The sequence below is a fragment of the Schistocerca americana genome, chromosome 1 (genome assembly GCF_021461395.2).
Source record: "Schistocerca americana isolate TAMUIC-IGC-003095 chromosome 1, iqSchAmer2.1, whole genome shotgun sequence".
Classification (NCBI taxonomy): Eukaryota; Metazoa; Arthropoda; class Insecta; order Orthoptera; family Acrididae; genus Schistocerca; species Schistocerca americana.
The window spans coordinates 288,762,485-288,776,867 of record NC_060119.1 but is presented as its reverse complement, the minus strand read 5'-3'; the positions used below and the strand labels follow the sequence as shown (position 1 = coordinate 288,776,867).

The 14,383-nt window shown below is 42.1% G+C and overlaps 1 protein-coding gene across 1 annotated transcript in view; it reads left to right on the top strand.

The window, feature by feature from the left end:
* LOC124594912 (estradiol 17-beta-dehydrogenase 2-like) overlaps positions 1-1,394 on the top strand; it is a 144,996-nt gene extending 143,602 nt beyond the window's left edge. Inside the window, exon 8 of the mRNA XM_047133396.1 lies at positions 1,171-1,394. Within this exon, the coding sequence (XP_046989352.1) occupies positions 1,171-1,293 (123 nt within the window). The 3' untranslated portion in view covers positions 1,294-1,394. The remainder of the gene's footprint in view (positions 1-1,170) is intronic.
* Positions 1,395-14,383: the final 12,989 nt, after the last annotated feature.

The following is a 14,383-nucleotide window of genomic DNA, read 5'->3' as shown; positions in this document are numbered from 1 at the left end:
TATCCTCATGCCGTTGATCAATGCAGATTCTTCCACCTTCTGGGAGCTGTTTCCCATCTAAAGGGCAACAGAATTCCCTGAACATTTTGTCCATTCCTCAGCCCTCTTCGACAAGGCCTTCGGGAGAGCGAGGGCGACTTCTTGTGTCAGAATTCTTTGGCCGCCATTACTTTCATTCAAAATTTAAGCAGTGGCTGGGTTATAACCTGGAACTCATAATGTTTTGATTACTAGTGGAAGACGCTACACCCAGACCACAGGTCCTCATTTTGCAGGCGGGTCCAAGAACAGAGTTCCAGAGTACAAAGAAACACAGTAGAGGAAAGGAAATACAGCTCTAACCTGACTATAGCAGATGCTGAAAGTGATCACCATTCATCTCTTAGCGCTTCTGGGCCCTGGTCAGTAAGTTCCTGAAGGCGCAACGAAGCTGCACTGCTGGAATTACTAAAGTTTCATCCGAAGTGTTCTGCTTCAATTCTTGAAGACTATGAGAGTCGTTGCGATACACATTAGACTTGAGGGCTTCCCACACAAGGTAATTGTACACTGACAGATCAGGTGACCTGGGTGGCCAGCTAGGGCCGCGACCAGACTGCACGTCGACCGCATGATCGACGTGATATGCTGGTCTCTTGCGACAAGCGTTGGGTTGATTTGGTAGGACTCTGAAGCATTTTCTGATAAACTGCAGCCGTATTTCCTGGTATGCAGCCACGTTTCGCACTGTTTTCTGACTTGTTTAAAAGAGATCCTGTATGATGCCAGTTTTGGACTAAGCGTTGCATGGCACTCTTTGATGGCAATTTGACATCATTAAACTTCTCAGCAAACAACTGACCATACCGTTCACTATTCTCTCACTATAAAAATTAAAACATTAAAAATTTCTGGTCACCGACTCGTAGCTGTAAAGGGCAGTAAAATTCATCTAAAGTTTCGTGCGTTAATAACCCTTCTTCCAGAACATAATAGTTCAATTGCGTATCGCATCTGCCATAGTTGTACCACATGGACATGATTTAATCGATTTTTAATGGAAAAATAGCTATCAAACTTGGTAGTAAACTAACCTTTCCGTGTTATTGACCTCTGCTTTTATGTGTTTTTTCTGAGACAATTGACTTCGACTTCCTAATTACAACATACAGTTGTTTTCTCTGTTTTCAGAGAAGACGCGTGGTTGGTTTCATAGAAACTATTATATTTGATATACAAGCCAACCAACCAGAGTGGCTGATGGAGTTTACGACCAAAATATTCTGGACGATAATAAACATAATATGGCGATAATGAAGTTGCCGACATAGCCTCGGAAGGAAGAACTTTTTGAGGTGGATGAGGAGAGTGCGATGAAGCAAGGAACCTTTGTACTTCCTGAGTGAATTATTTGTACTGACTTTACAATAAAGTTTTTAAAAATAATAATGCCTTTTATTTACTGATACAGCTCATCAAACAATTGTTTCACTACTACTAAGATCCATGTAGCGTCGACCAAGAAGACAAGTAATGAAGAGGTCTCTTCGAAAACGGAAGTCGATAACGTACTTACCAAAAATCATTAATAATTCAGTGCTGTCAATGTTTGAATTTACTACCGAATTTCGTATGTATTTTATCCCTAGTCAGTTCCTAAAGTAGCAAAGAAACAGATATGTGGACACCATCGTACATTCAACTTGGCAGCAAAACGCATTCAAGTCGATGACAATAATATACAAATCCAGAGCTAGTAGAGAGCATCATGACTGATACAGGGATTAGTGGTCACAAGGTCGTTGTAGCTAGGCTCAATACCGTTTCTTCCAAATCCACCAGAAACAAACGCAAAATAATTTTATTTAAAAAAGCGGATAAAGTGTCACTAGAAGCCTTCCTAAGAGACAATCTCCATTCCTTCCGAACTGACTTTGCAATGGTAGACGAGATGTGGCTCAAATTCAATGATATAGTAGCAACAGCAATTGAGAGATTCATACCTCATAAATTGGTAAGAGATGGAACTGATCCCCCATGGTACACAACACAGGTCCGAACGCTGTTGCAGAAGCAGCGGAAAAAGCATGCGAAGTTCAGAAGAACGCGAAATCCCGAAGATTGGCTAAAATTTACAGACGCGCGAAATTTGGCACGGACTTCAATGCGAGATGCCTTTAATAGGTTCCACAACGAAACATTGTCTCGAAATTTGGTAGAAAATCCGAAGAAATTCTGGTCGTATGTAAAGTACACAAGCGGCAAGACGCAGTCAATACCTTCGCTGCGCAGTGCCGATGGTACTGTTACAGACGACTGTGCCGCTAAAGCGGAGTTATTGAACGCAGTTTTCCGAAATTCCTTCACCAGAGAAGACGAATGGAATATTCCAGAATTTGAAACACGAACAGCTGCTAGCATGAGTTTCTTAGAAGTAGATACCTTAGGGATTGCGAAGCAACTCAAATCGCTTGTTACGGGCAAGTCTTCAGGTCCAGATTGTATACCGATTAGGTTCCTTTCAGATTACGCTGATATAATAGCTCCCTACTTAGCAATCATATACAACCGCTCGCTCACCGACAGATCTGTACCTACAGATTGGAAAATTGCGCAGGTCGCACCAGTGTTTAAGAAGGGTAGTAGGAGTAATCCATCGAACTACAGACCTATATCATTGACGTCGGTTTGCAGTAGGGTTTTGGAGCATATACTGTATTCAAACATTATGAATCACCTCGAAGGGAACGATCTATTGATACGCAATCAGCATGGTTTCAGAAAACATCGTTCTTGTGCAACGCAGCTATCTCTTTATTCGCACGAAGTAATGGCCGCTATGGACAGGGGATCTGAAGTTGACTCCGTATTTCTAGATTTCCGGAAAGCTTTTGACACCGTTCCTCACAAGCGACTTCTAATCAAGCTGCGGGCCTATGGGGTATCGTCTCAGTTGTGCGACTGGATTCGTGATTTCCTGTCAGAAAGGTCGCAGTTCGTAGTAATAGACGGCAAATCATCGAGTAAAACTGAAGTGGTATCAGGTGTTCCCCAGGGAAGCGCCCTGGGACCTCTGCTGTTCCTGATCTATATAAATGACCTGGGTGACAATCTGAGCAGTTCTCTTAGGTTGTTCGCAGATGATGCTGTAATTTACCGTCTAGTAAGGTCATCCGGAGACAGGTATCAGTTGCAAAGCGATTTAGAAAAGATTGCTGTATGGTGTGGCAGGTGGCAGTTGACGCTAAATAACGAAAACTGTGAGGTGATCCACATGAGTTTCAAAAGAAATGTGTTGCAATTCGATTACTCGATAAATAGTACAATTCTCAAGGCTGTCAATGCATCTAAGTACCTGGGTGTTAAAATTGCGATCAACTTCAGTTGGAAAGACCACATAGATAATATTGTGGGGAAGGCGAGCCAAAGGTTGTGTTTCATTGGCAGGACACTTAGAAGATGCAACAAGTCCACTAAAGAGACAGCTTAAACTACACTCGTTCGTCCTGTGTTAGAATATTGCTGCGCGGTGTGGGATCCTTACCAGGTGGGATTGACGGAGTTCATCGAAAGGGTGCAAAAAAGGACAGCTCGTTTTGTATTATCACGTAATAGGGGAGAGAGTGTGGCAGATATGATACGCGAGTTGGGATGGAAGTCATTAAAGCAAAGACGTTTTTCGTCGCGGCGAGATCTATTTACGAAATTTCAGTCACCAACTTTCTCTTCCGAATGCGAAAATATTTTGTTGAGCTCAACCTACATAGGTAGGAATGATCATCAAAATAAAATAAGAGAAATCAGAGCTCGAACAGAAAGGTTTAGGTGTTCGTTTTTCCCGCGCGCGTTCGGGAGTGGAATGGTAGAGAGATAGTATGATTGTGATTCGATGAACCCTCTGCCAAGCACTTAAATGTGAATTGCAGAGTAATCACGTAGATGTAGATGTAGATGCTAACATTCAGTACTTAGTATTGAATGCTGACAGAAAGCTTTCTTAGAAAATGAAATTCAGAGTGGGACTCTGTGCGAGCCATTCCATTAGAGGGGCCGGCCGCTGTGGCTGAGCGGTTCTAGGCGCTTCAGTCCGGAACCGCGCTGCTGCTACGGTCGCAGGTTCGAATTCTGCCTCGGGCATTGATGTGTGTGATCTCCTTAGGTTAGTTAGGTTTAAGTAGTTCTAAGTCTAGGAGACTGATGACCTCAGGTGTTAAGTCCCATAGTGCTTAGAGCCATTTGATTTTTGTCATTTTAGAGGGCGGTATCTGCTAAAGCAAACGCTCCTACGGAAGGGATAGTTTCATGGACTCAGTTTATGTCACTTCGTAGTGCCTTTTCGTGTCGATTCCGAGCGGTGATGTGTTCGAAATATTTCGCTCGGCCACGGATAAGAAACCTTCGTTATTTCAATGCTAGGCGTTGCGGTTCTGACCTTCATCGCAGAGTAAATGTAAGAGGGGTGTGATGATCTTCCCATCATGTGACACGCACACAGAGTCGTTGGGCAGAACTGTGGTGAAAGTTAGTGCCAATGTCACACCATTATCCCACCTCACACTTTACATGAAATTCTGAGCTCTAGACCTTTATTTGTATGTATCGACACCTCGCTGTCTGAAACGTCACCGAGCCCGAGTGTGACTTCGGAGTGTGCCACGCATTCCACCATTACAGAGGAACAATTACAGAGGAACCATTACAAAGGAAATTTCACTCTTCTTTGACCCAAAGAGATAATTGTTGTTGTTGTTGCCTTCGGCCCAAAGGCTGGTTTGATGCATCTCTCCATGTTACTCTATGCGGTGTTAAGTTCTTCATCTCCGAGTACCTATTGCAACTTACATTTTTTTTTTCAATCTGCTTATTGTGTTCATCTCTTAATCTCCCTTTACGATTTCTACCCTCCAATACTCAACTGGTCATCCTTTGATGTCTCAGAATGTGTTCTGTTAACCGAGCCCTTCTTTTGGTTAAACTGTGCCACAAATTTTTTGCCTCTCCAATTCAATTGTGTACTTCCTCATTAGTTACGTGATCTACCAATCTAATCTTCAGCATTCTTCTGTAGCTGCGCATTTCGAAAGCTTCTATTCTTTTTTCATATAAACTGTTTATCGTCCACGTTGCACATCCAAACATAGCTACACACCATATAAATATTTTCAGAAAAGACTTCCTAACACATAAATCTATATTCGATATTAACAAATTTCTCTTCTTCAGATATGTCTTTCTTGCGATTGCCAGTCTACATTTTATATCCTCTCTATCTCGGCCACCATCCGTTATTTTGCTCCCCAAATAGCACATTCATCTACAACTTTAAGTGTCTCTTTCCTATTCTTCGTTCCTTAGCATCAACTGGTTTAATTCGACTACATTCCATTGTCCTTGCGGCTGGTCCCGGTGGAGGTTCGAGTCCTCCCTCGGGCATGGAGGATAATTTAGGTTAAGTAGTGTGTAAGCTTAGGGACTGATGACCTTAGCAGTTAAGTCCCATAAGATTTCACACACATTTGAACATTTTGATCATTGTCCTCGTTTTGCTCTTGTTGACGTTCATTTTATATTCTCCTTTCAAAACAGTGTCCGCTCCGTTCAACTGCTCTTCCAAGACTTTTGCTGTCCCTAACAGAATTACAATGTCATCGGCAAACCTCAGAGTTCTGATTTTTTCACCCTAAACTTCAATCCCTACTCCAAATTTTTCTTCGGTTTGCTTTACTGCTTGCCCAATGCAGAGATTAAATAACATCTGGGATACGCTACAACCCTGTCTCACGCCCTTCTCAACCACTGCTTCCCTTTCATGCCCCGCGACTCTTATAACTGCCATCTGGTTTCTGTACAAATTGTAAATGACGCTTCGCTCCTTGTATTTTATCCCTGCTATCTTCAGAATTTGAAAGACAGTATGTCATACAAAACTGTCAAAAGCTTTCTCTAAGTCTACAAATGCTACAAATGTAGGTTTGCTTTTCCTGAACCAATTTTCTAAGATTACTCGTAGGGTCAGTATTTCCTCGCGTTTTCCTACATTTCTCCGGAATCCAAATTGATCCTCCCCAATGTCTGCTTCCATCAGTTTTTCCATTATTCTGCAAAGAATTTGTGTTAATATTTTGGAACCATGACTTATTAAACTGATAATCGGTAATTTTCACACTTGTCAGCAACTGCTTTCTTTGGAATTGGAATTACTACATTCTTCATGAAGTCCGAAGATATTTCACCTGTCTCACACATCTTATAAACTAGGTGGAAGAGTTTTGTAATGGCTGGCTCTCTAACGGCTGTCAGTAGTTGTGACGGAATGTCGTCTACTCCCGGGGCCTTGTTTCGACTTCGATGTTTCAGAGCATTGTCAAATTCTTCTAGCAGCACCATATCTCCCATCTCATCTTCATCCACGTCCACTTCCCTTTCTATAAAACTGCTTTTATCTCCCTTGTATAGACCTTCTGCGTACTCCGTCCACCTTTCAATTTTTCCTTGTTTACTTAGGACTGTTTACATCTGAGCACTTGATATTCGTACAGTTGCTTCTCTTGTTCCCAAAGGGCCGGCCGGTATGGCCGTGCGGTTCTAGGCGCTACAGTCTGGAACCGCAGGACCGCTACGGTCGCAGGTTCCAATCCTGCCTCGGGCATGGATGTGTGTGATGTCCTTAGGTTAGTTAGGTTTAAGTAGTTCTAAGTTCTAGGGGACTGATGATCACAGCAGTTAAGTCCCATAGTGCTCAGAGCCATTTGAACCATTTTTTTTGTTCCCAAAGGCCTCTTTAATTTTCCTGTATGCGTTATCTATCTTTCTCCTGGCGAAATATGCTTCTAAATCCTTACATTTTGTCCTCTAACCACACCTGCTCCGCAAGTTTGCGCTTTCTGTCAATCTCATTTTATATATATTTGTATTTCCTTTCGCCTGCTTCGTTTGTTGAAATTTTAAATTTTCTGCTTTCATAAATTAAATCTAATGTCTCTTGTGTTATCCAAAGATTTCTACTAGGTTTAGTCTTTTTATCTACTTCATCCTCTGCTGCTTTCACTATTTCATCTCTTAAGGCTGCCCATCCGTCTTCTACTGTATTCCTTTGCCGTGTTCTAATCAACCGTTCCTAATGCTCCCTCTGCATCTGTCAACAGCTTCTGGTTCTATCAACTGCTCCCTGTCCCGTCTCCTTAATTTCTTACCTTTAGTATATATCTTTAATTTCAATCTACAGTTCATAACCAATAAAATGTGGTCAGACTCCTCTGGAAATGTCTTAAAATTTAAAATCTGGTTCGTAAATCTGTGTCTAACCTTTATAATCAATCTGAAGCCTTTCGGTGTCTCCAGGTCTCTTCCACGTATACAACTTTGTTTTATGATTCTTAAACTAAGTGTTTGCGTTGGGTAAATTATGCTCTGTGCAAAGTTCTACCAAACGGCTTCCTCTTTCACTCCTTTCCCACAGTCCTTATTCATCTACTACTTTTCCTTCTACTACTTCTCCTACTATTGAATTCAGCTCACCATGACTAATAAATTTTTGTCTCCTTCAACTACCTGAATAATTTCTTTTATTTCATCATATATTTCTTCAATCTCTACATCATCTGCGGAGGTGGTTATCATGTAAACTTGTATTACTGTAGTAGGCGTGTGTTGCGTGACTGTCTTGGTTACTATAACGCGTTCACTATGCTGTTCATACATATTTATATTTTCTTATTCATTATCAAAAACGGAACCCTTATGGATCACTTTGTTGTCCGTCTGTCTGTTCATCAATTAAGATCTCTTTTTTTCAAGAAGGGATGGAGGTATCCCTACTCCCCTCCTCATGAACCATGGACTTCGCCGTCGGTGGGGTGACTTGCTTGCTTCAGTGATACGGATAGCCATACCGTAGATATAACCTCAACGGAGGGGTATGCGTTGAGAGATCAGACAAATGCGTAGTTCCTGAAGAGGGGAAGCAGCCTTTTCAGTAGCTACAGGGGCAGCAGTCTGGCTGATTGACTGGTCTGGCCTTGTAACACCAACCAAATCGGCCTTGCTGTGCTGGTACTGTAAACGGCTGAAAGCAAGGGATACTACGGCCGTACTTTTTCACAAGGACATGCAGCTCTACTGAATGGTTAAATTATGATGGCATCTTCTTGGTTAAAATATTCCGGAGGTAAAATAGACCCCATTCGGACACCTGGTGGGGACTACTCAGGAGGATGTCGTCATCAGGAAAACAGAACTGGGTTATAAATGCAAAGTCAAATAGGGTTAATGCTAGAGTGCTAGCATTAACCCTATTTGACTTTGCATTTATAATCCAGTATTCACCTGACAATAAGTCCTGTTCGTCGTGCCACCAAACTTCATTAACTTCCACTATACTTGACTTCAACCTATCGATTTCCCTTTCTAATTTTAAAACTTACCTGCCCAATTCAGGGATCTAACATTCCACACTCCGATCCGAAGAATGCCAGTTCTGTTTTCCTGATGACGACATCCTCTTGAGTATTCCCCACCAGGTGTTCGAATGGGGTCTATTTTACCTCCGGAATATTTTAACCAAGAAGATGCCATCATAATTTAACCATTCAGTAGAGCTGCATGTCCTTGTGAAAAAGTACGGCCGTAGTATCCCTTGCTTTCAGCCGTTTACAGTACCAGCACAGCAAGGCCGATTTGGTTGGTGTTAGAAGGCCAGACCAGTCAATCATCCAGACTGCTGCCCCTGTAACTACTGAAAAGGCTGCTTCCCCTCTTCAGGAACCACGCGTTTGTCTGATCTCTCAACAGATACCTCTCCGCTGAGGTTATATCTACGATAAGGCTATCCGCGGTGGCCGTGCGGTTCTGGCGCTGCAGTCCGGAACCGCGGGACTGCTAAAAACTTCCCACACTATAGACTACAACAAAACCAAGGGTACGCAGAATTCCTCCTTCTGCGCGTTCAAAGAAGACATTTAAATTAGAATGGAGCCCGATCTAATTAACACAGTGGCCTAAAACTGAGTAATGCATTCGAGTAGACTTTGGACTTACAACATTTTGTGGAGTGATGAATGATACTTTAGGCTCACCGGTGCAGTGAATGCTTACAACTGTCGCATTTGGTGATCATTACGGCCAACAAACGTTCTTGTAGTTCCCTTGCATAGTGAACGCATTGATGTATGGTGTGACTTTGCGGCACGCTTCGCGATTGGTCCATTTCCTTTGAGGTACTCAGACCCCAAGGACCAAGAACATGCAGCTTCAACGGCACACGTTACTGTGATCTGCATCGTCAACGTGAGAGCCCTGTTCTTTGTGAGAGAGATGCTTTGGACTTAACTGTCCTGATGCACGATGGAGCTCCAACTCGTATTGCTAGAGAGGTCACTCGGTTACTCTGTAACACATCTGGAGAAAACCGAATCATCGGCCGATCGTTCCAAATTGGGTAACCACCAGGACTACAAACGCCAAGATCACTAGATTTGAACCCTCTGATGCGAAACTTAAAATCTCTTTGTTTCAGTGTTTATTCATTATTTCTCTTCCGAATGTCCCTACATATGTTTCCACCAAGTGTCATTGTCCTACGATCACTCGTTTTTTGTGGGACCTCTGTCAAGTATCGAAAGGTTAACTACAACCACCCTGCATTAAGGCTATTGAAGAAACAAAAACGGAAAACGAAGTAAACAGGTAAAGATCAGCAGAATACTAATAAGGCATTTCCCAATGAACAGATAGTCTCGCACGAAAAAGACAAGAAAGTGTACATCAAACGCTCGTAACATGTATCATATGCATCACCACAAAAGTAAGCAGTTTTGAAACCATAGCCGCTGTACTATATCTGTATGGCGCTGAAATTTGAATCATGACTATAGTTCATGAGAACAAATTCAGAAAGTAGGTGCTAAATTTCTAAGAAGTGCAAACAGACTGCTTCCCTTGTTCACATCTCCAACTACAACGTGCGGGAACAATTAATTGAGAAACCAGTACTACACCAGCGAATATGTCACGTTGCTTACCAGGCGGGTTAATATCGAAGGAAAGAAGTAGTAACACGCCGCTAGGAAAGAAAAAAAATTGCAGTCAGCCCACACGAGCGATGCAATTGCTAATGAAATGAGAACATTTGGAAGTATAGTCATTGACGCAACACGATGATCATGAATTTGGGCAACATGAGTGAATATGATTTCTACGTTCACATTCGTCATGTTGTTGGCGCAGACCACTAAACCTGACTACAGAGATTATCAGTCAACGCTCACTTGTCTTGTTTATTGATTAAACAGATTGCGACAGTTAAGTCATTCTCAATAGCCCGTACAACGCCTAGTACGTGGTACGAGCGTGTGTGTCCTGAGGAGTCCTCTACGGGCACGGCTAAGAAGTTACACTACTGGACATTAAAATTGCTACATCACGAAGATGACGTGCTACAGACGCGAAATTTAACCGACGGGAAGAAGATGCTCTGATATGCAAATGATTAGCTTTTCAGAGCATTCACACAAGGTTGGCGCCGGTGGCGACACCTACAACGTGAAGACATGAGGAAAGTTTCCAACCGATTTCGAATACACAAACAGCAGTTGACCGGCGTTGCCTGGTGAAACGTTGTTGTGATGCCTCGTGTAATGAGGACAAATGCGTACCTTGAGGTTCCGACATCGATAAAGGTCGGATTGTAGCCTATGGCGATTGCGGTTCATCGTATTGCGACATTGTAGCTTGCGTTGGTCGAGATCCAACGACTGTTAGCACAATATGGAATCGGTGGGTTCAGGAGGGTAATACGGAACGCCGTGCTCGATCCCAACGGCCTCGTATCACTAGCAGTCGAGATGACAGGCATCTTATCCGCATGGCTGTAACGGATTGTGCAGCCACATTTCGATCCCTTAGTCAACAGATGGTGACGTTTGCAAGACAACAACCATCTGCACGAACAGTTCGACGACGTTTCCAGCAGCATGGATCATACCAAGTGTTACATTTGAAATACATAGAGGTCACTTGGTTGTAATAGGAGAATATTTCCATAAAGAAATAAAAAAGGAAAAGAATGAAGAAGTCTATGAAGAACTAAATAAATAAATATGTAAAGAGAGATTACCTTATATTATGTGGAGTTTTGAATTCCCGAGTTGGTAAAATACCAAATAAAGATGTTGTACATACGTTTGGTGAAGATACTTTGAATGATAATGGAACGAAGCTGAGCCATTCATGAAATCCATATTTGATCAGCAGCTGTTTTACTGAAAATTTTAAGTATCAACAGGCTTCTCTCTGAGACTATCATCAACTGATATAAATTAAAAACATTTGAAGTAAATACACCTCTCAAGTCATTATTTGACAGTGGATACATCTCTGGTTTTATATCATCTAATGAACTCCAGTACAGTAAGTTCTACACTGGACGTAACACCAAAGATGTATCGATTGTCAGATAATGACAAGAGAGATGTATTTATTTAAACTATTTAACGTCGAATGACTCTGCTGTGGGTTTTCTCTGTTGTGGCTCATTACATGCCTGCATGTCAAGAGTCAGCACTGTCTTTCCGTTAGAAGGACAACACTGCTTCTTCAAGACTGCATGGAAATCCACTACTTCCGTGTGCGTTTTCTTTTACTGCTCAGACTTTGAGAAAAACACTGCTATTTTACTTTGATGAACGATCAGGGCTGTCTTTATAGTCTGTGAGAAAATTTTAGCTTTTGACCAACATTGTATCAATAAGTGTGTGCCTTTGATTTCTTTGTTATTCTAATTATGAAAAATTTTTTCAAATCTGTATTGGCCACTGCCCAAAACAATTTGTAAATTTTTTTGTGGGGAGCATGGGGGCTATGTGAGTAGGCTGTTTAGGTTCTCATATTGGTAACGCCACGTAGCGCTCTGTATGAAAATCACTGGCTGTGCTGTGTGCAGTCTGTGGCTAGTTTGCATTGTTGTCTGCCATTGTAGTGTTGGGCAGCTGGATGTTACAAGCGCGTAGCGTTGCGCCAGCAGTGGTGGATGTGAGGAGAGAGATGGCGGAGTTTTGAAATTTGTAATACTGGATATCATGAACTGCTATATACATTATGACTTTTGAACACTATTGAGGTAAATACATTGTTTGTTCTCTATTAAAATTGTAGTGTTAGCAGTTAGCCAACACTACGCACACTACTTGGTTGAGGAGGCCGAATGCACGCGTTAACTCACGCAGGCTGGCGAGAGGTCTGAAACAGGATACGTAATGAATGCTATAAAGAAAAGTACGTAGCTGCTGGAATACTTAACTTTAATCCTTCCTTGTTGTACATCGCTCTTGACGATACAAGTGAGACTCTGTAGATACATGCAATGTAATGCTAATGGCGCCTTGCTAGGTCGTCGCCATGGACTTAGCTGAAGGCTATTCTAACTATCTGCTCTGCAAATAAGCGAGGCTTCGTAAGTGTTGCATCGCTAGTTAAGTCGTCCGTACAACTGGGGCGAGTGCTATTCCGTATCTCGAGACCTGCCGTGTGGTGGCGCTCGGTCTGCTATCACTGACAGTGGCGACACGCGGGTCCGACATGTACTAATGGACCGCGGCCGATTTAAAGATACCACCTAGCAAGTGTGGTGTCTGGCGGTGACACCACAAAAATCTTTCATTTGCTAACTATGCCTATCAGTAGTTAGTGCCTTCCGTAGTTTGAATCTTTTATTTAGCTGGCAGTAGTGGCGCTCGCTGTATTGCAGTAGTTCGATTAACGAAGATTTTTGTGAGGTAAGTGATTTGTGAAAGGTATAGGTTAATGTTAGTCAGGGCCATTCTTTTGTAGGGATTTTTGAAAGTCAGATTGCGTTGCGCTAAAAATATTGTGTGTCAGTTTAAGCACAGTCATGTACAATTTTTCATAAGGGGACGTTTCACGATTGACAATGTAAAATGGTGCAAGATGTTCGAAATTTTGAGAAAATTAGGGGAAAAGCTATAGGGAGGGACGTGTCACATACAATATGCACAACAGCCAAGAGGAAATAATAAAAGTGGACGACCAAGAACGAAGTGCTCGTATTAAAAAGGGTGTAAGACAAGGATGTAGCCTTTCGCTCCTGCTGTTCAACCTGTACATCGAGGAAGCAAGGATGGAAATAAAAGGAAGGTTTATGAGTGGAATAAAAATTCAAGGTGAAACGATATCAATGATACGATTCGCTGATGACATTGCTACCATGAGTGAATGTGAAGAAGAATTACATGATCTGCTGAACGGAATGAACAGTCTAATGAGTACAGAGTATGGGCTGAGAGTAAATCGAAGAAAGACGGTAGTAGAAATGAGAAGAGCGAGAAACTTAACATCAGGATTGATAGTCACGAAGTAGATGAACTTAAGGATATCTGATACCTAGGCAGTAAAATAACCAATGACGGACGGACCAAGGATGACATCAAAAACAGACTACCAATGGCAAAAAGGGAATTTCTGGCCAAGAGAAGTCTACGAATATCAAATATCGGCCATAACTTGCGGAAGAAATTTCTGAGAATGTACATCTGGAGTGCAGCATTGTATGGTAGTAAAACATGGACCGTGTGAAAACCGGAACAGAAGAGAATCGAAACATTTGAGATGTGGTGCTAAGGACGAATGTTGAAAATTAGGTGGCCTTTTAAGGTAAGGAATGAGGAGGTTCTGCGCAAAATCGGAGAGGAAAGGAACAATTCGAAAACACGGATAAGGAGAAGGGACAGGATGATAGGAGATCTTGTAAGACATGAGGGAATGACTTCCATGGTGCTAGAGGGAGCTGTAGTGGGCAAAAACTGTAGAGGTAGACAGAGAGTGGAATACATCCAGCAAATAATAGAGGACAAAGGTTGCAAGGTATTTGTGGCAGGCCGCATCAAACCAGTCAGGAGACTGAACACCAAAAAACAAAAAAAAAGACTTCTCTGTTTTGAAAAGTAGAAGTCAGCTGTACTGGAACGGGTTTACCATAATGTGTGGTCAGTCAGCACCAGAAAATCAATCAGAAACGGGTGGAAGAAGTCGAAGGCTTTCACAGCTCTGCTCAAAGATTTCGGGTACAAGACTCTATGCAAAATCATCTATCCTGTACATGAAACTGGTATTTCTTGCAGTTAATTATCTTACTTCTTTCGCTTTATGGATTACGCACACATCAGTTCCGCGTTGATGTTTTCATCCTCTTTAAGTATGAAGATTGTTCACGGCAAGCAGGAGGTATTAACCTATGTGGCACTGCAGATACATTTTATATTTTGCTGATAGTTTTCCTTCTTTCGTTACGTTTCAAAATGTTTCTCACAAGACGAAGCTGGATTGAAACATAATAATAATTCGCTATTCAGAGCATAGAAATAGATGACTTGTAACCAAACTGTGAACAAAT